The sequence below is a fragment of the Zalophus californianus genome, chromosome 7 (genome assembly GCF_009762305.2).
Source record: "Zalophus californianus isolate mZalCal1 chromosome 7, mZalCal1.pri.v2, whole genome shotgun sequence".
Taxonomy (NCBI): Eukaryota; Metazoa; Chordata; class Mammalia; order Carnivora; family Otariidae; genus Zalophus; species Zalophus californianus.
Window position 1 is genome coordinate 113,703,788 of NC_045601.1, and position 23,720 is coordinate 113,727,507.

The 23,720-nt window shown below is 45.1% G+C and overlaps 1 protein-coding gene and 1 pseudogene across 1 annotated transcript; both read left to right on the top strand.

Moving 5' to 3' along the window:
* The first annotated feature begins 3,510 nt into the window (after window positions 1-3,510).
* On the top strand, window positions 3,511-23,186 carry PPIL1 (peptidylprolyl isomerase like 1). Its single transcript, XM_035728653.1, has 4 exons — window positions 3,511-3,825; window positions 6,996-7,150; window positions 21,318-21,386; window positions 21,958-23,186. The coding sequence occupies exons 1-4, from the start codon at window positions 3,770-3,772 to the stop codon at window positions 22,176-22,178; spliced, it is 501 nt and encodes a 166-aa protein (XP_035584546.1). The 5' UTR covers window positions 3,511-3,769; the 3' UTR covers window positions 22,179-23,186.
* Window positions 15,081-21,274, top strand: LOC113927417 (annotated as a pseudogene).
* Window positions 23,187-23,720: the final 534 nt, after the last annotated feature.

A 23,720-nucleotide genomic window follows, 5' to 3' on the forward strand; every position in this document is an offset into this window, starting at 1 on the left:
AACTTGAATGCTAAGACTTTGATCTGAGGGCAGTGGGGAGCCACTGAAGGTTTTTGAGCAGGGTTGTGACATGACCAGAGTTCTATGATGGCCATATAAATCTGGTGGGATGGACAAAGGCTAGATTGGAAGAGGAAAGTTAACTTTGGAAAGTTCAAGGGAAAAACAACTTTGATGGTCTAGGGCGCCTGGGTGGCTCAGTTGGTTAAGCGACTGCCTTCGGCTCAGGTCATGATCCTGGAGTCCCGGGATCGAGTCCCACATCGGGCTCCCTGCTCGGCGGGGAGTCTGCTTCTCCCTCCGAGCCTCTTCCCTCTCGTGCTCTCTCTCTCTCTCATTCTCTCTCTCTCAGTAAATAAATAAAAATCTTTAAAAAAAAACACCAACTTTGATGGTCTAGGTAAAAGGAATGGAAGAACAAGAATCAACTCAAGGAAGATTTCCCAGGTAATAACAAATCAGAAAGGCTGCAAAGTAATAGAAAATCTCAGGAGAGGAAGGCAGGGGAAAGGCTTGGATTTCAGCCCATATTAAATCCTGGTGGGCCTTGGAGCCAATCATTTCCTCCTGTTGGTCACTCAGAGCCCTCCGCTCTAAAACCTGGCCAATGGGAGACAGGGAAGAGACCATGAGTGTGAAAGTGCTTGGAAATCTGTAATGTGTGTGGGATTGTAGCTGAGAGAGGGTGAGGAGTCAAAGATGAGTCTGGTGACTAGGACCACAGTGACTGGGGGCATAGGAAGAGTAACTGTTTCGGGGAGAGGATAGGGAGGGAAATGATGGGTGAACATACTCATTTCTTTAGTCTCAGCTTCTATTTAGAAAAACCCTTGAGAAGGTTTCCAGGGAATAGCACTCTGTACCACAGAATGGCTTGTTTGTGGGTTGGTGCCTTAGCCCTGCCCCAGCGGAGGCTCCCTCTGTCCATGTTCTGGTCTGAAACAGGCACTGGGAGGAATGCTGAACTGAACCAAACTAGGACATGGTCCCAAACATGGGCTTTTAAAAATCTACTTGGAGGGGAGAGACTAAGTGACAACAATGAAAGGTGGCACAGGATTAAAAACCAAGAAGGAAGAAAGTCTACTTAGAGACAGGAAGAATAGAGAGGTTTCCTGAAGGAGTGGGACAAAGGCTCAGGTGAGGTTTGGGAAGCACTGCAAAGAAAGGAATGGCCTGAGCGAAGGCCTCGAAGTGGGAATGCTCGTGGCACATTTAAGACATGGATGAAATAGCGGAAATCAGGCTAGGGAAGTCATTGAGGGGCCAATGACCAAGGGCCTTCAAGCCTAGGCCAAATGGTTTGGGACTTTATTTTAATAGGCAAAGGGAAACCATTTAACATTTCATGGCAAAGAAGGGACATACTATATCTCGGGAGGAAAGCTTTGGCTGTTGCTGCTGTGTGTGTAGGATGGGTTAGTGGGGAAAAGCCAAAAGGTAGGGAACCCTACAAGGGGGCTTCTAAAATAATCCTGACGTTAAGGTCTGAAACAGCAGTGGGAAGAGGAAGGAAGGGATACAATTTGGGTTATCTTGGGAAAAAAGAACTGACAGGTCTTGATGATGTATCACTTATATGGAGCAGAAAGAAAGAGAATGATCTTCAGTTCTCTAGCCCAAAAAATGATGTTTCTGTAAAAGTTTATAATTTTGTTTTTAATAAAGAACATTTATTCAGAAGACACATTAAGCTTAACAGAATAGATGAAGTAAATATAAGCTACTCTGAGTAATTTAATGTGGACTATTAGTTATAACTCAGAAAAGAAATCTTTGTCAATTCTTCCCTGTAGTCACCCAATGTTTTCTTGGGGACAAAAAGGCTTCCTCTCTTGAGGAAGGATTTTGGAATGAGACAGCAAGATACTGACTTACTCTTGTGTAAAATCCCAATGTATCCTCACCATGCCCTAAGCCTCCCAAAATATACAGTAAGGAACTATATAAGGTCCAGAGAAAGGCAACTCAAATAACAAAGGACAGAATGGACCAATGATGATCACTTTCCTGTCCAGCTCAAGGGTCACAAAGAGGACATGAACACGAGACTGCAGAAGGTGTAAGATTTATTATAGCTTACGTTACACAGCACTCGTCAGTTTAAAAATGTCAATTTTCTGCCCATTAGGCATTCAACAAACCTGAACACCCTATTCTCAGTACTCTGCGAGAAAGGCACAGAGATGGAGAAGGCCCAGCTTGCTCACTGTCTAATTTGATCTTTACAACATTGTATACCCTTATTCCTACCTGACAACTAAGGGAACTAGGGTTGAACTGTGGTTAAACACAGAAGCTCACAGCTGTGGTGCTTTGAGCAAGTTACTTAAGCTTGGTAAGGTTCAGTTTCCTTAAAGGAAAAAGGGAATAGTAATATCTACCTTGTGAGGTACTGAAGATTAAGTGTTGTCAAACTGCCAGAAATAGCAGAAGTAAAACCACTGCATGACTGAAATAGTAATTAGCAAAAGTTAATCATGTACAAAAAATAATTTGCAAACTGGAACCACCCAAACTGGACGTGGGATGAGAGGTTCAGAGGTATATTGTCATGCAGCAGTTCATATGGTGAGGAGGCAGTGGCTTTTTACTCTTCAGATCAGTTAGAATATTAGAGTTTTCCTAGTGATAGGGATGGGTCACAAGTAGTTACTTCACCATTTTGAGAACACTTTAAGTTTCCTTTTTGCTTTTCAGAGGCATTAACAAGAAGTGGCCCAAATCAAGTTTGGCTTATTTTACAGAACAAGCTAAATTAAGATTTGCTTATAGGACTAAACTGGTTTGCCTGCTCAGGAAATTTTCAAGTCTGGTCTCCATTTGTGTTTGATTTTAACAGTGTGAAAGTACATAATAGTGCTTAACTCGATGCCTGACATAAAGAATTCATTTAGCCATCGTTATTAACCAGTGTGCAAAGCACCTATAATATATGATTACTTACCCCATTTCCTTCTCGTCCTCCCTCTAAACTTCGCAGGGACTCTGCGTCCCTTTAGCCCTGAGCAAACCCTCCTAACAACCTTCTATCGCATCTATCCCAGCCAGTCACTCTGAGCCCTGCTTTAGCCCTCATCTCTTTGATCTTCATTCTCCTTTAGCTCTCTTTCCTTCTCATTTTCTTCCTGGCCCTTCTCCTTCCTCTCTCCAGACTCTTTGTGGAGTCTGGAGGCTCGGGTTTGCTCTATGACTATGGACAAATGAACAAATCATTCCACGGCTGGGTCTCAGTTTTCACAACTGAACAGTGGGGACAATAATATCTACTTTACAGGGTTGCTTTGTGGAGTAGATAAGAATAAAGTGTAGCGCTACTAAAATTGTAAAGGGCCTTACAAAGGTCAGACACTAGCAACTCATTTCCATTCCCTTTCAGGTCCTTGCCCTTTTGTGGAACTAGGAAATTATCCCAATTGAAAGTTAGGATATTATCTCCAATCGGAGTGCAGATTTGCTGGTTGTTTCCGCCTTCCACGCCTAAGCGAACCAATCAGAGCGTCCGGAGAGTGTCGCGGTCTTTTCACCTGGGGACCACCTCTACAATGGAGCTTGCACTTTTTTCCGTCTTTGCAGGCAGCTTGTTTTCGCCTCGCATCCCGGTTTCTCGGCCTTGGACGGGAGATTCTTCTTCTTCCTTGTCTCTGCCTCCCCAGATCTTGGCATCGCAAAGGTTGAACAACGAAGACCGGAAGTGTGCGCAGCAGCGGAGGGTCCCCACGAACCGACACCGGAAGTAGCTTTGCTGCAGGATTCGGTCGGCTGCGCTATGGCGGCGATCCCCCCAGACTCCTGGCAACCGCCCAACGTATACTTGGAGACCAGGTGAGAGGGGTCGGGCCTCTGGGGCTGGGCTGGCGGAGGCGACGCGGAGCCTGGGCTTTGCCGCGGGGCTGGGTTCCCGGTGTGCTACCCCGGGAGCACAGCCTCCTCGTGGGGAAGCGTGCAGCGGCGGCCTTCGGGGCCGCCTGGGGGCTGAATGGGGACCGCCACCGTCCGCGTCCGAGCTCCGCACCGGCTTGCCCTGCAACCTCAGCGACAGCTGCCCGGTTGCCCTCCTCGCACCCCGTGGTTCACTCATCTGTTCATTCGAGAAGAATGAATGTGTTGAGTCTACAAGCAGGCGACGTCGGGTCTGGAATCAGGATAGAGGTGCATAAGACACACTGCCTTGCATTTAGGACCTTGCAGTGTAGCGAAAGGGGCAGGTCTGTAACTACTAAAAGTTGTAAGTAGTTAGTTGTATAAACAAATTACCAGGAAGGCACCGGAAGAAATGCATTTCCCCACCATCAAAGAGCGGTATCATTGAGCGCCAATCAGCTAGTGCCATGCCCCTGACGTACAGCATCTCATTTAGTTTAATCCCCTTAGCAACTCAAATCATGTAGGTGTTATTCCACTTTCTCTCCCATTTTAGCAGGGGAAATGACAGTATTTACGAATTAAATGATTTGGCCAAACCCATATATCTAGTAAGTAGGGGAACCTCATTTGGAGCCTGGTCTGTCTGCCTCACGTCCTCCGTTCTCTAGCCCCATTCATTCCATTGCCTCTTTGGAAAAAGTCCTAAGTGATCTTTCGAAAGTAGGACAAATAACCTTAAGTAACTTCTTACTGCTACAACAGTATAAAATTAGTCATAGTCTGACATTCAAGGTGTGTGTTTGTTGTTTTGTTTTGTTTTGCTTTTTTGGTCTGGCCTTTGCCTAGCTCTCTAGCTACATCTTCTGCCATTCCCACATCAGTAGCCAAGGTCCAGGCCCTGGTTCTCTGTCTACTTTCTGTTCTTGGCCATGCTGTTTTCCCCCAGAGCACAGTTCTCAGGTACTGCTTTTGCTCCCTGGTCATCTTCCCCACCTTATATGACAATATTCTACTTCTTCAGGCCCCAACTTGAAAGTAATTTCTGAATTCACCTGTCAACATTTTTTTTAAGTTACAAAATAAATCGAAGTGTATAGAATAAATGAAAGCCACCTCTTCCTGTAGAAATAGTAGGCAGTTCATTGGATGACCTACATCTTTCTCTGTGAATGTATAAACATTTTTCTCCTTTATGTTCTGTTTCTTAAAAACAGGATCATATGATCATGCTGTTTATGTTTTTTCCCCCTGTAATCTGCTTTTCTTTCACTTGCTGATACGGCTTCCCATAGAATTGATATTTTGTATTTTAGTCATTTCCTCTTTGAGGGACATTTAAATTGCCTCTTGTTTTTTGTTATGACAAATACTGGAATAAATACCGTTACACATACTGTATCCTTAGGCACATTTGTAAGTTTTGCTATAGAACACTTTGAAGTTGAAATTGCTGTCAACAGGTGTGCACATTTCACAATTGTATAGGTATTTCCTGATTGCCATTCCAAAAAGTTATTCCCTGTATTTAAAAAATGTGCACCAGAATATAAGCTCCATGAGGGGAAAAGCACCTAGAACCGTGCCTTGCACAGAGTAGGTGTTAATCCCTGTTGAAACTTAGTAGTGTGGGGCGCCTGGGTGGCTCAGTTGGTTAAGCGACTGCCTTCGGCTCAGGCCATGATCCTGGAGTCCCGGGATTGAGTCCCACATCGGGCTCTCTGCTCAGCGGGGAGTCTGCTTCTCCCTCTGACCCTCTTCCCTCTCGTGCTCTCTATCTCTCGTTCTCTGTCTCAAATAAATAAATAAATAAAAATCTTTAAAAAAAAAAGTTAGTGTGAAGGATGAATTGCTGGTAGGCTTTTAGAAAGCTATGTTGTAGCACATATGATATATATATTTATAGAATGCTCACACTGTGCTTGGCACTGGGTATCCAGGCTATACAGAGTTGCCTCAATTTTCATATTCTTGGAGCTTAAAATCTAGGTGAGTGATGGGAGTGGAGGAGAAGGCACCTGTCTGTATTTTACTTTTTCCTTTTCCTTAGCTGTACTTCAGGGGGAAAGTCCTCATCCCATTTGGTAGTATAGAGATTTGAAGTAATCAGGTTTTGCATTTTTTGCGCCCCTCCTAAATACACACAAAGCGTACCTTTTTTTTCCATTAAAATTTTTACAAATAGGTAATATATTTACATGGTTCAAAAATACAAAAGTTTAAAAAAAGATACTCATTGAAAGCCTTCCTGCTTCTCATTTACCCAGTTTCTACCCCCACCCAGAAACTCATGCATGTATAAATAAGTACAAATTCCTGATATGTTAATGTCCTCCTTTAAAAAAATATCAGGGGCGCCTGGTTGGCTCAGTTGGTTAAGCGACTGCCTTGGGCTCAGGTCATGATCCTGGAGTCCCGGGATCGAGTCCCACATCGGGCTCCCTGCTCAGCAGGGAGTCTGCTTCTCCCTCTGACCCTCTTCCCTCTCGTGCTCTCTATCTCTCATTCTCTCTCTGTCAAATAAATAAATAAAATCTTAAAAAAAAAAGATTTTAAAAAAATATTAAGTGCAATTTTTTTTCTAATTTAAGGGTTGGTTATATGGGTTTCCCACGATCGGTGATTTTTTTTTTTTTTAAAGATTTTATTTATTTATTTGAGAGAGAGAGAGAGAGAGAGAATGAGAGACAGAGAGCACGAGAGTGAAGAGGGTCAGAGGGAGAAGCAGACCCCCTGCCGAGCAGGGAGCCCGATGCGGGACTCGATCCTGGGACTCCAGGATCATGACCTGAGCCGAAGGCAGTTGCTTAACCAACTGAGCCACCCAGGCGCCCCCCCCCCTTTTTTTTTTAATATATAAAGCTCGTTCGAATTTTTAGTCGTCCACAATTATTTTGTTTAAAAGAAGTACCAGAAGCTCCTGTGTGTTTTACTCAAAGAAGGTATCTGTGTTTATGTTATTTACATTGTGATTGTGATGTTTTCCTTGGCCGAGCATGAAATCTGATGTGTATTACAATTTCATGACTTAATGTAAGCTTGAAAATAAAGAGTGCTGGATCAATCCCATAATATTCCTGCTGCTGCGACCTTGTTCTTGACTGGAGCTCTACTGTCCTCTCCCCCTGCAGCATGGGGATCATTGTGCTGGAGTTATATTGGAAGCATGCTCCGAAGACCTGTAAAAATTTTGCTGAGTTGGCACGTCGAGGTTACTACAATGGCACCAAGTTCCACAGGATCATCAAAGACTTCATGATCCAGGGAGGTGACCCAACAGGGACAGGTATATTAAGCCGACCTTGGCTGAATTCAGCAAAATAGGGAAGACTGAGAGAAGAACATGTGTAGAGGGGAAAAACCAAGAATTTGGTTTTGGTTTTGGACACGTTCCATTTGAAATACTTGTCAGATCTTCAATTAGAGGTGTTGAATAAGTAAAGGGATACGAGTGTGGAGTTCATGGAAAGGTCTGGGATGGAGGTACAAATTTGGGAGTTACTGTCATTTAGCTGGGATTTATTAGTGAAATCGGTGGATACTAACGTTAGTTTCAAAACCCCTTGCTTCTTGGTCGGCATCTTCTCTCTGATTCCTGCTCCTGCTTTTTTGCCTTTAAATAAGTTTGATATCCTCTGTGGCTGTCTTTTTTCTTAGTCCTGTTCTTTGTCATTCTCAGTTCTCTGTTTATCCTTTATGACCAGAGGCATTCAATTTCTTTAATGTGTGTGGACACATGTAAAAAGTACAGTATAGGGGTGCTTGGGTGGCTCAGTTGGTAGACTTGATTTCGACTCAGGTCATGATCTCCGGGTCATGAGATTGAGCCTTGTGTGAGCTGTGCATTCTGTGTGGAGTCTGCTTGAGATTCTCTGTCTCCCTCTGCCCCTCCCCCTGCTTGAGCACTCTCTCTCTCAAAATAAATAAATAAAGTCTTTTTTAAAAATACAGTATGTATAGGAAACTACAAAAAAGAACACTCATAAGTATACTTCCTAAAGATCTCTAACCACTATTAGTGATTAATTATCCTGCAACATTCCCACTTCTTAGAAACAACTAATGTTAACTGTTGGTGGCCATTATTCTAGACATTTTTCTTTCAGATACCTAGTCAAAAGGATGGATGGATAGATGAATGGATGGATAACTAGCTAAATGGAAATAATTTTAAAAGAATAGGCTATGTCATACATGCTATTTTTTTAAAACAAAAAATTTAATTTTATATATATAACCCAAAATTTGATTTCCTGCTATGTAAGGTTAGGCAATTAGTACTTAAATTTCTACCCATTCCTATTGTTTAGGAAAAACTCCATTTTGCCTGCCTTCTATGTTGGGAAAAACCTAGTTCTTCCCTTCTGTGTTTTTCTCCTGCATGTCACCTTTACTACTCACACAGATCACTTTGCCTCTGACCCTCCTGGTCACCAAGTGTATGGAGGTTTACCCCCCACAAGCAATTCTGTGACACCAAGTGAGTGTCTTACTCTTTAAGTCAGTTCCAACATCATCTAACTAGAGATAGCATCAGATCCCACAGGTTAAGGCCCAGTCCCACAAGATTGCCCCCTGCCCCACTTCAGTCCCAAGCCTAGGTTATCAGATGTTCCAGTAACCGCCCCCCCCTTAATTTGCCAGAGCAGCTTACAGAACTCGTGGAAACAGTTTACCAGTTTACTAAGGGATATGGTAAAGGGTACAGATGAACAATCAGATGAAGAGATGAATAAGGTAAGGTTTGTGAGGGTCCTGAGGGCAGGAGCTTCTGTCCCTGTGGAATTTGGGTGCATCATCTTCCTGGAAGGGATGTATTTGCCCACCTGGAAACTCTCTGACCCTTGTACTCTTGGGATTTTGAGGAGGCTTCTTCATGTAGGCATGATCAATCATTACCTCCATTTCCAGGTCCTCTCCTCTTTCTGGAGAAGCAGGGGTGGGGAGGGGGGGACCTGGTGGGAACTGAAAATTCCAAGCTTTTCATCATGGCTTGGTCTTTCTGGTGACCAGTCCTCATCCAGGAGCCATTGAGGATCCCACCTGTCTCCTTAGAACAAAAGATGCTCCTAGTGTTCTTATCATAACTTAGGAATTTAAAAAGGTTTTAGAAGCCCTGTTTCAAGGACAGGTCAAAGACCAAATATTAGGGGCGCCTGGGTGGCTCAGTCGGTTAAGCGTCTGCCTTCGGCTCAGATCATGATCCCAGGGTCCTGGGATCGAGCCCCGCATCGGGCTCCCTGCTCGGCGGGAAGCCTGCTTCTCCCTCTCCCACTCCCCCTGCTTGTGTTCCCTCTCTCGCTGCCTCTCTCTCTGTCATTTTAAATAAATAAAATCTTTAAAAAAATAAAAAAGACCAAATATTAGAACAACAGATTCTCCTAGTGTTCCTATCACTCAGGAAATTACAAGAGTTTTAGGAGCTCTGTACCGTGAGTACTGCGAACCAGGGATAGGTATATATAGGTATATGTAGGTATATCCATATATTCATATATCTTCTATTACCTCACACCTATACTCCCTCCCTCACTCTCAGTTTTTGTCATTAGTTTAATTTTTCCTTGTCAGAGTACATTTTCTACTCCGTGCTTGATTCCCTCAGCTACAGTATGGGTTCTGCATTTAAGAGGGTTCAGTGCCCACTGCTAGACTTTTCTGTTCCCAAGTGTTGGAGGGCAGACTTTCCTGTTGAGTGGTTTGTATTGCAAGGGCTAGGGGGTGTTATATTTTGTAACTCAATCATGTTTGAGAATTTGAAAACAGTAGATTGGGTCTGCTATTCTTGGGCCATACTCGTCCCCTCAGATCGTTTTAGACAGTTCCGCTCTGTTGCCTTCTGGTTTTAAGCGTGGCTTTGGGGAATACTGAGGCCAGATTTACTCCTTCCTTCAGCTTGGGGGAAAATGTTTTGATTTGTATTTTTGAATGTTTTCTCTATTGCTTGCTCTGATTTTCTGTTTCAGGAAACTAGTTATTCTCTGTTTCATGACCTCTGCCTTCCATATCTATTACATTTCTTTTGAGTATGTGAGATGATGTTTTTCTATGTCTTCCCCGCATCCACTGAGATAATGTCAGACCTTTACTCTGTGCCTTATTCAACTTTTAGTCATGTCTGTTCTGTTCTGTACTGCTCTAATAGATTGATTAGCTCCGTATTGGTGTCACGGGGCTCTCAGTCTGTTTCCTTAGTCTGCAATCTTTTCACCTTATTCTCTTGATTTGTTATCTTGTCTTTGAGCTCTTGTTTTATTGGATTCTTCTTTCTGTTGAAGCATCTCTAGCTTGAGACAGCTGCAGAGAAGCCCTTCTTGGACTATGTTTTTCTCCCAGACTGAGTTCCTCAGGTGTTTTGTTTTTTTTTCTTACACGCTTTCTTCGTCTCCTTCCATTTGTTGTAATATGTTTGCGTAGTTTCTGTGCCATTTCTTTTCATCTTACCCATGCTCACTGTCGGCACTGATGCTGTGCGTACCTTTGATTTGCTCAGATACACTATAAGTGCATTCCCTTTGTCATTGTCCCCACCCTTGTGGGACCAGTTGTCCTCCCCAGTCCAGATGCTAAGATGCTTTCTCTTCATTTTACTCCAGCCCGATGAGGTGGTAGGAGAGCACCTTGTAGGTAGAGTGCACCTTGTGGGAGGACTAGCCGCTGTTCTGTTTTCCCAGCCGCTGTTAAAGTCCTGCCCATGGGTCCCCTTCACCAGTCAGTGGGTATCCCTCCCCCCCAACCCAGGAGTCCCCTGAGAATAGCTGTGGTGGAGGCAAAAGATCCTCCTACCCTTTTTCATTCATAGCTGGGTCTCCATAACAAGACAGATTGATGAGAGAAAAGCATACAAATTTGTTTGCTGTAAGTTGTTTTTTTTTTTAAGAATTTATTTGTGAGAGAGAGAGAGCGCGCAAGCAGGGGGAGGGGCAGAAGGAGAGGGAGAAGTAGGCTCCCTGCTGAGGAGGGGGCCTGATGTGGGGACTCAATCCAGGACCCTGGGATCATGACCCAGGCCGAAGGCAGACACTTAATCGACTGAGCCATCCAGGCGCCCCTGTTGGCTCTAAGTTTTGATGACACCACGGCCTTGATAAAGAAACGAAGACCTGAAGAATAGGTTGTACCTGAGTGTTTTTGTGCTAGGTTTGACCAAGAGTGGAAATTTGTGGGAAAATGTGATAGGACGAAGGGAGTCTGAGCTAAATGTAGTAAACTGGGGGAAACAGCAAGGCCTGTTCTTTCAGGTTCCTCTGGGGGTCCTTCTGTCTTAGAGATGAGATGTTCTTTTCCTGCAGGTACAGCGACGGCCCCTCTCACATGAGGATCTTCGGACCTACTTCAGGGGAAGGTCAGAATGTCCTTCTCGTAGCTGATGTTTCTCAGATTCCTTCAACTTGAAATTCAGTATGCCAAAGCACCATATTTTGGGGTAGTTTGTCCTGAACCCATCATGGCCCAGTGCTCCCCCCCCCCCCCAAGGTGCCAGGTGCTGGTGGCCTGCCATGTTGCTCCTGAGCGCCTCTGGTATGCACAGGCTTCTGCCATTAGGGGCTTCTCTTTACCTTTTTCAGGGTTGCTAACCCACCCACCCTTCTATTGGCTTCTCAGAACTGGAGGATGTTTGTAAGAATCCTCTGAGTGATACTCCTTCTTTCCTGATTACTACTTTTAGAGAGTGCAGGCGGAAGAATCGCTCATTTCTTTCCTCGGTGACTCTTTTCAGAATTTTTGTAATAAGTTTGTTTCCTTTTTATTTGGTTGATGCTGGTGAATTTGGAGCTTGGAAACAAATGGAATTTTGTGTGTTTCATCGGGCATTAGGGGAGGCAGGAGCCAATCCTGCTTCAGTCCACTTTTTTTAAGATTTACTTATTTTATTTTGTTTAATTTTTTAAAGATTTTATTTATTTATTTGAGAGAGAGAGAGAGAATGAGAGAGAGAGAGCACGAGAGGGAAGAGGGTCAGAGGGAGAAGCAGACTCCCTGCTGAGCAGGGAGCCCGATGTGGGACTCGATCCCGGGACTCCAGGATCATGACCTGAGCCCAAGGCAGTTGCTTAACCAACTGAGCCACCCAGGCGCCCAAGATTTACTTATTTTAGAGAGGGAGAGAGAGAGAATGTTCGCGCTTGGGGTGGGGAGGGACAGAGAGAGAGGGAGAGAAGCAGACCCCATGCTGATCACAGAGCCCGTGGGGCTGGATCCCAGGACCCTGAGATCATGACCTGAGCAGAAATCAAGAGTCAGACACTTAACTGACTGAGCCACCCAGGTGCCCTTTCACTCCGCTTCTTTATCTGAAAGTGTCCTGTAAACACTTTGATGTACTTCTTTCCTGTCTTCTTCTTCTCCCTTGTTGTGAGATAAAATTCTAATTCATAACACCAGTGAGCTGAGAGAGTCCATGATGAGTGTACAAGAATTGGAAGTGACTCCGATGTGAGTTGCTCATGTCAGAGCTTTCCTATATTTCTATAATCGGTTTGCAATCCTTCATAATGTCACATTTCCATGATGCAATTTTAATGAAATTGAATCACTCAGAAGATTTCTAAATAATTGCATCCAGCCTCAAGTATAATGAATGATTGAGCCGGCAGGTCTATGGTAGAAGGCAAACAAGAGTTAGGCCCTCCTGGGTCACTGATGTGAACTGCTCCCTGATTAGGTAACACGTTTTTTGCCACACATCTCAGATGAGCAGCATGAGGCGTCCTGGGCTCATCAGCAAGCCAGTGTACTATTTCTGTCCCCAACTGTCGCTCAGTCTGGCTACTCTTTGACCATTCTTTCCATGGTTTTTTCTTATACACCTTTGCCAGGTGTTTTCTCAATTCGAATATCTTTGACTTCCTACTGGATTTTAAAGTATTTTCCCTCTTAAATTTCTCTTCTTATAATAACTATATGCTGGCTTTTTCCTTAGCTGTTGGAATGTCTTTTTATCTGCTTCTACAAATTCTTCGCTTACTCTCCTCCCTATAAGACATGGCATCCTGTCAAGCCCTTCCTTTCGCTCTTCATGCTCTGCACTTAGCCTCTCAGTGCTCACCAGCTGGCGTGATTGCAGTGATTAATTACATGCTGATAATGCTTTGCATCACCCTCCCTCTGACTTCACGTCTCCTCTTGGTAGCCCTAGGAACACCTGAGATTTAACGTGTTGAACAGCAAGCTCATTGTTAATTTTATTCATTTGATGAATATTTGCTAAGAGTCTGCTGGGTATCCTGTACTATTCTAAGTCCTGTGAAGAGACTTAAGCATTAGAAGCCAAGGCATTTTCTTTTCCTTGCAGCTCTCCCTTCTCTGCCAGGAAGACAAGATAGTTCTGATAAGAAATAACTAGAGAGTAATAATATAATATGCAAATATACGGTTGTATGCTCTGGATCGTCTATATAACAGAGGTTGGAATAATAAGAGAAAAAGTACAGTGGAGTGGGATTAGCATGGGATGGAGGCATATTGTGAGGTGGGCCTTGAAGGAAATGTAGAATTTTAACTCTTGGGAGGATAGGGAAGGGCATTTTAGATTTAGGAAGAAGAAAGAGTACAGAGCAGAGGCATAAGTGACAGAGACCTGTCAAGGGTGAAAGAGAGCCCAGTAACCCACATGTCGTGTCTCACATGCTGGACCGGCTCTGTGACATAATCTAGCCACCTCTCCGTGTCCAGGACAAATGTCTGTGGTGTGATTTCTAAGGTCCCTGAACTGCATGTTTAGGGGACAGTTAAGGGGACAATTGGGGACAGAGTGCACAGAGTAGTTAGAGATAGCACGGTGCCTAAGATCAGACCAGTTCATGGAGATGCCCAGACAGGAGTTCACATTTGATCTAACATCATTCTGGAACTATTTTGGGTTCCAGAGTTTCTTGCGTCTGGGATAAGAAAAATATGTGAGGAAATTTACTTCAGTGGTAGTATATGGCAAGGTCACTTAGCGTGGGGTGAACAGCCTGGGTCGTAGAGACCAGTGGGCTTGGGGTTGAATCTTAGCTTCACACAAACAACTTATTAAGTGTAGACAAGTTACGTGAGCCTTCTTAGCTATAAATGCGGAGTGTGGTTTGGTTATATGCACCTCATGGAGTTGTGAGTAGTAAATGAGCTGATGTTTGTAAAATGGTGACTACAGGCTTGACACAAAATAGGATCTTAAAAAGATGTCATTTATTATTTATTTTGGTTGTTAACTTATCTAACAAATGTCTTTTGGACTCCTGCCATATTCCAGGCATTGTTCTAAGAGTTGGGAAGGTAGAATAGTGAGGAAGAAAGCCCTTGTGAAGCTCACATTCTAGTGGGTGAGACAGTTAACAACTAAGTACATGATATACTATCAGGTCATGACAAATGATATGGAAAAAATACTGTATAAGCAGGGATTCTCAACCTTGGCACTATTGACATTCTGGGCTGGATAATTCTTTGCTGTAGAGGGCTATCTGTGCATTGTAGGATGTTTAGCTGTGTCCCTGACCTCGCCGTGCCGGATGCCAGTAGAGCCCCTCAGTGTGACAACTAAAAATGTCTCCACACATTGTCCAGTGTCCCTAAGGGGCAAAGTCACCCTCAGTTGAGAATCCCTGGGATAGAGAGTGAGGAAGGTGCTATTTTGGATAGTGTGATTAGGGAAGACCTCTCTGATAAGGTGGCATTTGAGCAGAGCTCTGAATAAAGTAGTGAGGCTGAGAGTGTCATGGGCAAGGACACTCCAGGGGGGAATAGCAATCAGAGGCCTTAGACCAGAGTGTGCTTGGCAAGAAACAGCACAGACCAGTGTGGCTGGAGTGGGTGAGTGAGGGGAAGAATGGTAGGAGATGACTTTGGAGGGTAGCAGAGCACCGGGTCATGGAGTCTCATAAGTTGTCGTGGAGACTTTGGATATTGTCCTAAGTGTAATGAAATGTCACTGGAGGATTTTGAGCAGAGGACTGCCATGATAAGGCTTGTTTTAAAAGGATCCCCCTGGCTTCCATGTGCAGAATTAACTGGCGTGGAAAGAAGAAGACCAGGCTGGGGCGCCTGGGTGGCTCAGTTGGTTAAGCGCCTGCCTTCAGCTCAGGTCATGATCTCAGGGTCCTGGGATCGAGCCCCGCATCGGGCTCTCTGCTCAGCGGGAAGCCTGCTTCTCCCTCTGACCCTCCCCCTGCTTGTGTTCCCTCTCTCGCTGTCTCTCTCTCTCTCTGTCAGTTAAATAAATAAATAAAATCTTAAAAAAAAAAAAAGAAGACCAGGCTGGAAGCAAGGAGACCAATTGGAAGCTTTCGTTGCTGTCAAAGCCAGAGTTTTTTTGTATTTGGACTAGGGTGATAGTGGTTCTGTTGGTTCTGGTCCTCTGGGACGCAGATGCAAAGACAGAGTTAGACATTCAGGACACTGATTGGGATAACACCTGTGAAAGTTAAAGGGGCAAGGGAGCAGGAGTTGGAAGGAGAGGTCTTCAGACGTCAGTGCAGGTCTAATCTGTGAAAGGAGAGAGGGCAGAGGGAAGGGAGCCACCAGTAAGGCGGGATCTCAAGAGGGGTGACGTCAGCTGTCAGATGCTGCTCATGGAGCAGGCAAGGTGAGGCCCAAGGATTGACCGTTGGATTTAATGACTTGGTGGTCACTGATGACCTTGACGAGAGCCAGGTCAGTGGAGTGGTGAGGGCAAAAGTCTGAATGGAGTGGGAACGTTCAGAGACAGGAGAGGAAACCAAGACACCAAGTGCTGACAGCTTTTTTTGAGTTTTTCTGTGAAGGGATGCAGAGACATAGGGGGATACTTGGAGATGGAGCTTTGTGTTTATTTTTTAAGACAGGAAATAGTAATACCACTTTTTTTTTAATGCTAATAGGAATGATGCACTAGAAAGAAAACTTGATACAGGACTGGGAGGAATTATAGTTGCAAAGTTCCTTAAAGGTAATGGGATTGTAGTGGGGGGATAGTCCAATGAGCAGGGTATTCATACAATGTATCAATAAGGGAAGAAGGATAGCAAATGGGAGGACATACAGGAAGGGTAGTGGATTCCGCGGCGAGAGCCTGTGGAGGTTCTGCTCTGCCTTTTTGTCAGTGAAATAAGCAGCAGCATTACACTCACGGAGCAGCGAGGGAGGGGCGGAGGTTTGCCCACCGAGGAACTGCCGTAAATCAAGGCAGGCCAGCCGCCAGGGTGAACTGATCACTGCCTACAGTTCCCTTTCCCGGAAAATGCCCAGGTTATCTGAGTGCACGGAAACCATGTAGTGGAAAATATGAAGCCAACGCAGTATTATCAGTGATGCTGAGCTCCCTTTAACTATCTCCTAACAAGCCTGTGAGGCAAGTACTACTGCTATTCCTACTTTTCCGGCAAGGAAACTGAGGCTTGGAGAGGATAAGTATCTTGCTTAAGGCCACACAGCCAGTAAGTGGTGGAGTTGGGACGAAAATCTGGATCTCTCTGGCCCCAGAGGCAAGCGAGGAAGAGAGCACTCCTAAGACCTGCAAAGCTTCTTGGAGAAATGTAGCATCATTTCCTCCGGTGTCTGGCAGTTGCCCTGGTAATCCAACAGCAGCTCCACCAATTAGTTCCCCCTAACAGAAGACTCTGTTACTAATGGATTGTATCAGTTTGGGATGCTTTTGGCTACAAGTAACAGAAGGAAGAGAGCTTTTGTTTTTCTCACATAACAAAATGTCTGAAGGTAAGCAATTGTAGGCATTGGTTCACCTGCCCCCCAGAGCTCTCAGGGACCCAGGCTTACTATGTCCTTCCATTCCACCACTGTTAGTGTGTTGGCCTTTGATCTCAAACTTGTCTTATGGTTGTAAAATGGCTGCTGCTGCTCCTGACATCACCTCTGCTTTCAAAGGAGGAAGATAGGGAAAGAGCTGCGGGTGAAAGACAGCAGGAGTGTGTTTGTCCCTTTTTATCAGGAAAGCTGTAGCTTTCCCAGAAACTCTACTCAGCAAGCTTGTATCAGTAAGTTTGTATCAGTAAGTCAGAACTGGTCACTTCTGACCACCTGCAAAAGGAACTGGTCAGTACCTGCTTTCCTTGTCTCTGAAGTTGAGGCAGGCCATGGAGAAGGGGTTAGAGAAGGGGTTAGAAATGCTCAGAGGACAGCTAACCTGCAGTTAGGTGCTCTCTTGCTAGAAGAGAGGTTTTTGATTGGTTCGGTCAGTGGCCTTCTGGTGTCGGGTGCCCCAGGTGGAGCTTTCACCTGGGCCTCCTGATGGGTCATTGGCCCACCTGTGGCCGCTTTGGGGCTGGGTATTAAGCCATGGTCCCATCAGCTGTGGCCTGGGAGCGGTGGGGATAAGTAGCAGTAAGTATGGTAATCTTTGTGTGAGAAACCCCTCTGCATGTCTTAGGGGCCACTCCAGTTCATTGTGGGAAGTTTCTACAGGCAATGAGCAGGGAGAAGAGACATCAGAGGAGAATGGGGGATAAGGGAAGATATTTTTTTTTTAAAGAGCAGAAACACAGATCATAAAAAGATGAAGGAATTTCACCTGCAAAAAATTCTGTGCGTAAGACCCCAAAAAGAGTGAAAAAAAAAGTCCACCGGAAGAAAGTATTTGCAAAAGCAGTCACTGACCAAGGATTAGTATCCAGAATACGAATCCTAATAATATAACATATATATATATATAAATGTCAAACCACTCAGTAGATAAGTGGCTGTTGCCAGACGAGGAAGGGTAGATAGCCAGTAAACATGAAACTCTGCACACCTTCAAGGAAATGCAGGTTAAGACACAAGCAATCTGACACCTCTCGGCCTGACAAATGTTAGAAAGTCTGGCTGAAGGACCTAGAGCAGTAAGAGTGAGCACTGTGGATAGGGGTGCACATTGGGGCCACTTCTGGCAAGATATTCGAGGACATGTGGTAATGGGGAAATACTCAAACTGTGATCCTGCCTGTCTGCCGTGAGGTGTAGCCCCTGAGCGTCTGCACGTGTGTCTGGGAGACAGTCCGAGAATAGTTACTGCAGCGTGGTTTATAAAAGCAAAGACATACAGAAAGGATCCTAAATAACCGTCAGCATGAGAAAAGAGAAGATTGGCGTTATGATCGTGTGGTGGAATGAATACTGCAGAGAGTTGCATGGAACCAAGTGCATAAATATCACTTACACAGAGAAGCTCGTTGCAGAAGAATCCATAGAATATAATTGCATGTGTATAACCCTAAAAACATGCAGAGCAACAATACATTTTTTTACGAATCCATACATAGGTGGTAGAAAGGAAAATGCATGGAAGTGACAAACTCCTGGTCACCATAGTGGTTCCCCGAGGGCAAAATGTGACTATTTGACACCGTTGTTAGCTGGGGGGAGGGGGGAGGGGGGTGCGGAGTGCACGGGGTGCGGACACGCGGTCTTGGACTGGATTAGTCACCCTATTTCTGAGGGGAAGGTGCAGTTGTTCGTCACATTCTTTGTCTCTTTTGTATGTCTGAAATACTAAGTACGTAGACTAAATGTTGAAAGCAAAGGACAGAAGAGTAAAAGAACTTTCAGGGTACAGAGTTCAGAAACCAGACCAGTGCCTGACCCCTGTTGTATCTGCCTGCACTAGGGGAGGCACACGGCGAAGTTTTGACTTCGAACCTCCCAGATGGTCAGCTTTGTATGTGATCGTTGGCATCTGTGTAGCCTGCTCTGCACAAGCAAACTCTTTGATCATTGCTGTCCCCTCCCATCGCTCCCCTGTTCCACATGCCCAAAGGAATGTTTTGATTGGAATGATTTGTCTTTCTGACATTTTGTTGCAAACCCTACTGGGTTGAATTAGGTTATGAAACCATAACATATTATGTAGAAATGGTGCTGTAGAGACCCCAAACTAGTAGCAGCTGGTCCACCTTTGCCTCGTGAGGACAGAGGGGCCTCTGTGCTCTTCCCCCTCATCACTTGATGACTGAAAACCCCTGGCTTCATCTCGGACTCTTGACTGGCCCATCCCTTAGCCTTCCTGTTTGCGGTGCCGTTTACGTGACGGCTTTCAGTTCCTGGAGGACAGGGGCCCTGAGGTTTCATCCTGGCGGCCCCCAGCTTGCAGGGATCACACTTCCAAGGCTCAGGCCATGATGGACAGCCCACTACTGAACTTCATCCTCCACTCGCTCACCCAAGCCCCAGACTTAGGGCTTGACCACACTTTGCCCGCTCAGCCTTCTCTTCCATCTTCAGCCCTAGCACTCTCACTCACCATCCCCTCCGCCCCCAACCTCAGGCAGGAACCTTGACTCCCTAGTCAGAGAGAATGTATTGGTCACATAATTGCTGTTTAAAAGTATGCTGGCAGCTCTTCCCCAGGACGCCTACACGCAGCCGCTGGGGCCGCCGCCATGTTTCTAGTGATCCCTGAGAAGTTCCAGTACATTTTGCGAGTACTTAACACCAATATCGATGGGCAGCGGAAAATAGCCTTTGCCATCACTGCAATTAAGGGTGTGGGGCGAAGATAGGCTCATGTGGTGTTGAGGAGAGCAGACATCGATCTCACCAAAAGGGCCGGAGAGCTCACTGAGGATAAGGTGGAATGTGTGATCACCATAACGCAGAATCCTCGCCAGTATAAGATCCCAGACTGGTTTTTTTTTCTTTAAATTTTTTTATTGTTAGGTTAATCACCATACATTACATCATTAGTTTTTGATGTAGTGTTCCATGGTTCACTGCCAGACTGGTTTTTGAACAGACAAAAGGACATAAAGGATGGAAAGTACAGCCAGGTCCTGGCCAATGGTCTGGACAATAAACTTCGTGAAGACCTGGAGAGACTGAAGAAGATTAGGGCCCACAGAGGGCTGCGCCACTTCTGGGGACTTCATGTCCAAGGCCAGCTCACCAAGACCCCAGGGTGCCGTGGCTGCACCATGGATGTGTCCAAGAAGAAATAAATCTGTAGGCCTTGTCTGTTAATAAAATAGTTTATACACCTAAGCAAACAAACAAACAAACAATAGTATGCTGGCAGGTTGGAATTTTGGGAATGAATTTTTAAAAGGTTCGGTAGTTGGGTACTTTTCCAGAAGGATAGGTAGCCTGGGCCAAGCGGGAGATTTCTCTGAGTCTGTTAGGATTCACCCCCATGTCTGTTTGCATGAGAAGTGTTTTCTTCCAACTGAGCCATCCTGGCACCCCTTCGAAGTGTTTTCTTCCAGGGGCTCCTTGGTCGCTCAGTTGGTTAAGCGTCTGCCTTTGGCTCAGGTCATTATTCCAGGGTCAGTCTTTTAAAAAAAAAAAAAAAAAAAAAAGAAGTGTCTTCTTCCAGAGCCAGAGGCTGTGATAGGCTCTCTCTGGTGGAACATCCTAAAAGTTGATGCAAGGGATTTTCACCTGGGAGGGCCTGGGGGAGAGGTGCTTTAACATCCTACTTTCATAGCAGGCTGTAGGAGGCTAGCTCCCTGTGTCTGGGCTGTTTTCTGGCTGCCAGGCAAGCAGAGTAAGCTGATAAATGCAATGTTCACTTTGTTCCAGGCTGTTTTGTCATCTTGGAGAAACCAAAGTAGTTCAACAAGTCATATTTATTTTACTAAATAATTGATTAGGAGAGTTGCCTCCTATTAGGACATTTTTTCCACTGGGAAAACTATAATTATTATATCATTTTGCTCTAAGAACAGAACCTGGGTGCACAGTACCACACTCTTGTGGACATAATATAAATAGCATGTGGTGGTGATGTTGCTAGCAGATCATTCCTAATCTCATGTTTCTTCATAATATCCTTGTGATACACTACCTCTCCTCTCAATGGACTCTGCCTGCTATAATATTATCCCTTTCTGCCACATCGCCACTTTCCACCATCTCTCTTCTCCTTAAGCTGGGTATTTTTGACCAAAATGAATGTTATTTTCCTTCATTGCCATCAAGGACAGCAAATAGGTTTTAATTCTTGTGCCATCTCTAATCCATTAAAAATGGCTGCTTGGAGTTCTGAGTTGGTAGGATACAGATCAAAGCTCAGCAGGGAGGAATGCCGATTGGTTAGCAATGTCTGTGATGGGCACAGGGTTAAGACTTGGGGCACTCCTGTCTAAAATACTCCTTAAAAAGTTAAAAATTAAGAAATCTCTTAATACATCAAATTAAAAATGGTAGTTATCTGTAGATGGTTAGATTCTAGGGAAATTTAATGTTCTTTTGAGAATGTTCTGTGCTTTCTGCATATTTGACAGTGAATGTGTATTACTTTAATACCCAGGGAAAAACACTCTTAGTGTTATTTTGAAAAGAAACATCTTACCTGAATGAAACCAGTGATTTGAATGTGCTGTGTCAATGCTTGATTCTGCTGCTGGGCTCTGTAGTTGCAATATGCTTAGCAGGGGGCTAGGCGTGCTCACTGCTTTTTCCTTTCCTGAACTCCGAAAAATCTTTTGACCCTGAGCCATAATTCTTGCTGTGAGTAGAGCGTGGGACTGATGGACCTGGTCTGTCATCTTCTAACCTGGCAGGTCGGGGTGGTGCGTCTATCTATGGCAAGCAGTTTGAGGATGAACTTCATCCAGACCTGAAATTCACGGGTAAGTATATAATCTGGCTGCACGGGTGGCAGGGAGTGGATTTGAAAAGCTCAGTCTTGGCTGTGATTCTGGGTGCATGCCTGACACCGTGGCAGGGTGCCACGGAGCTGACCAGCTGCGGCGCCACAAAGAGCCCTGGTGGGTTAGAGAGAGTGACGGACACCTCTCTCTCCTGCATAATTCACAGTGCTGGTCTGAGTGTTCTAGACTCTGATTGTTGAATGTTGCTGTTGCAAACTATGGGAAAGCGGAAGTTTCCTCAAAGAGGCCTAGAGATCTTGCTGGGTTTTTGCGGGGCGTCGGGAACATGGTCCAGCAGTTAGTGGGGATCATCATGGATAGAGAAGCTGGGGAGTAGGTGAAGAGTAGGAGGGCGGTTGTTGGAGTAGGGCGGTGACGGCCTTTGTGTAAAGGCAGGGAGCCTGCCCTCGGGGGGGGGGGGGGCAGGGGAGAAGAGTGTTTGGGTTACATGATTGACGATGGAGGCCAGAATAAAGTCTGGGGTGGTGGAAGACGCACCCAGCTGGAGCTTTGGGGGTTATTCGTACTCTTTCTTCATTTTTCCCACTAGGGGCTGGAATTCTCGCCATGGCCAATGCGGGGCCAGACACCAACGGCAGCCAGTTTTTCGTGACCCTAGCCCCCACCCAGTGGCTTGACGGCAAGCACACCATTTTTGGCCGCGTGTGCCAGGGTATAGGAATGGTGAATCGAGTAGGAATGGTGGAAACAAACCCCCAGGACCGCCCTGTGGACGATGTGAAGATCATTAAGGCGTACCCTTCTGGGTAGGCTTGCTGCTGCCCTGCACTCACCCAGATCTTCGGAGATGGCCCCAGTGAACCCGCTTTCAGATGACCTAGAAGGACACGTACTTAAACTCCATTTTGGCTTTGCAAGTCACACAGCTCAGGAGACCTGGGGGCTTGGGTGAGTTAGAGATGGAAGTATATTTTCAGAGGATGCTTCTTTTCTCTTCCCCCGGTGCCTAGGTTTACAGAGCATTTGCAGAAATGCTCATAAATGATCATTCACAGGGAACGGCTCCTTGCAAGTGAGCGTACTGCCCCTCCTGGCATGTGTCTGTGCTGATACACTTGGAACAAGATGAAGCCGACTCTGTCATTCCGTAGTGCCTGACCAAACTTCTTCCTGCAGAGATTTATATTCTGGCCTACACTGCAGTCTTCAGTGGCTGACAGCCACAGAATTCAAAACCAAGTAGTGTCTATCAGCCTTCTTAACTCTGTGCACACCCTATTTCAGTCTCCTACATTTGTTCTTCCGGGAATGTATGCATCTCTATATATATTTTCCCTCTCAAAATCAGAACATCAACACTGCTGTTTCTGACACTTAGACATCCCACGCAAAGCCACATTGAATTTTTGCCAAATGAAAAATGCATCCAGCAATCAAGTTTCTAAGAAGGTGTCAAGTGGGGAATGATAATGTGTAATAATCAAGAAAGGAATTTATTAAAAGGAAGCAGAAACATTGACCATTTTTTCCCCAGGAAGGAGTAGAAATCTGTAGTGAGCCATAAAGACAGACTATGAATTCTCCTGAAAAAGCAGTATTGTCATAAAGGAGAGGCACCATTTAAGTTTTTTTAACCTAAGACTAGAGAAACTAGTTAAGAGATTTTATATGTTAGGTTTTTTTTAAGTCTTTCTGATTTTTTTTTTTTTTTTTTTACGGGGTGTGTGGTGGTGGTAAGAGAAAGGAACATCTATGTAATATATAGAAACTTCCCAAATAAAATGCCACTGATGGTTGACATTGCTGCTGTGGTCTGATTTTAAATACTACATGAAGTTTTATTAAAGATTTTTTTAAAATTTCACAGAGAGAGACAGTGAGAGAGGGAACACAAGCAAGGGGAGTGGGAGAGGGAGAAGCAGGCTCTCTGCCGAGCAGGAAGCCTGATGTAGGGCTCCATCCCAGGACCCTGGGATCATGACCTGAGCCGAAGGCAGACGCTGAATGACTGAGCCACCCAGGCGCCCCCTACATGAAGTTTAAACAGTCATTTTAACCTGTAAACGATCTCAAGTAGTGTCGCGGGGCTCAGCTTCAAGATTTCCCATATTTTAGGTTTGTGCATATTCAAGAGCAGGTCTGACTTTAAAAAGACAGTACCAGGGGCGTCTGGGTGGCTCAGTTGGTTAAACGGCTGCCTTCAGCTCAGGTCATGATCTCAGGGTCCTGGGATCGAGCCTCATGTTGGGCTCCTCGTTCAGCGGGGAGCCTGCTTCTCCCTCTGCCCCTCCCCTTGCCCGTGTGCGCTTACGCTCTTCTCTCTCTCTCTCCCTCTCAAATAAATAAAATCTT

Coding starts and splice junctions, on each gene's coding strand:
- PPIL1 (XM_035728653.1), top strand. CDS start 3,770: ATGGCGGCGATCCCCCCAGACTCCTGGCAACCGCCCAACGTATACTTG. Junction 3,826..6,995: donor AACGTATACTTGGAGACCAG/GTGAGAGGGGTC, acceptor CTCCCCCTGCAG/CATGGGGATCATTGTGCTGG. Junction 7,151..21,317: donor AGGTGACCCAACAGGGACAG/GTATATTAAGCC, acceptor CTAACCTGGCAG/GTCGGGGTGGTGCGTCTATC.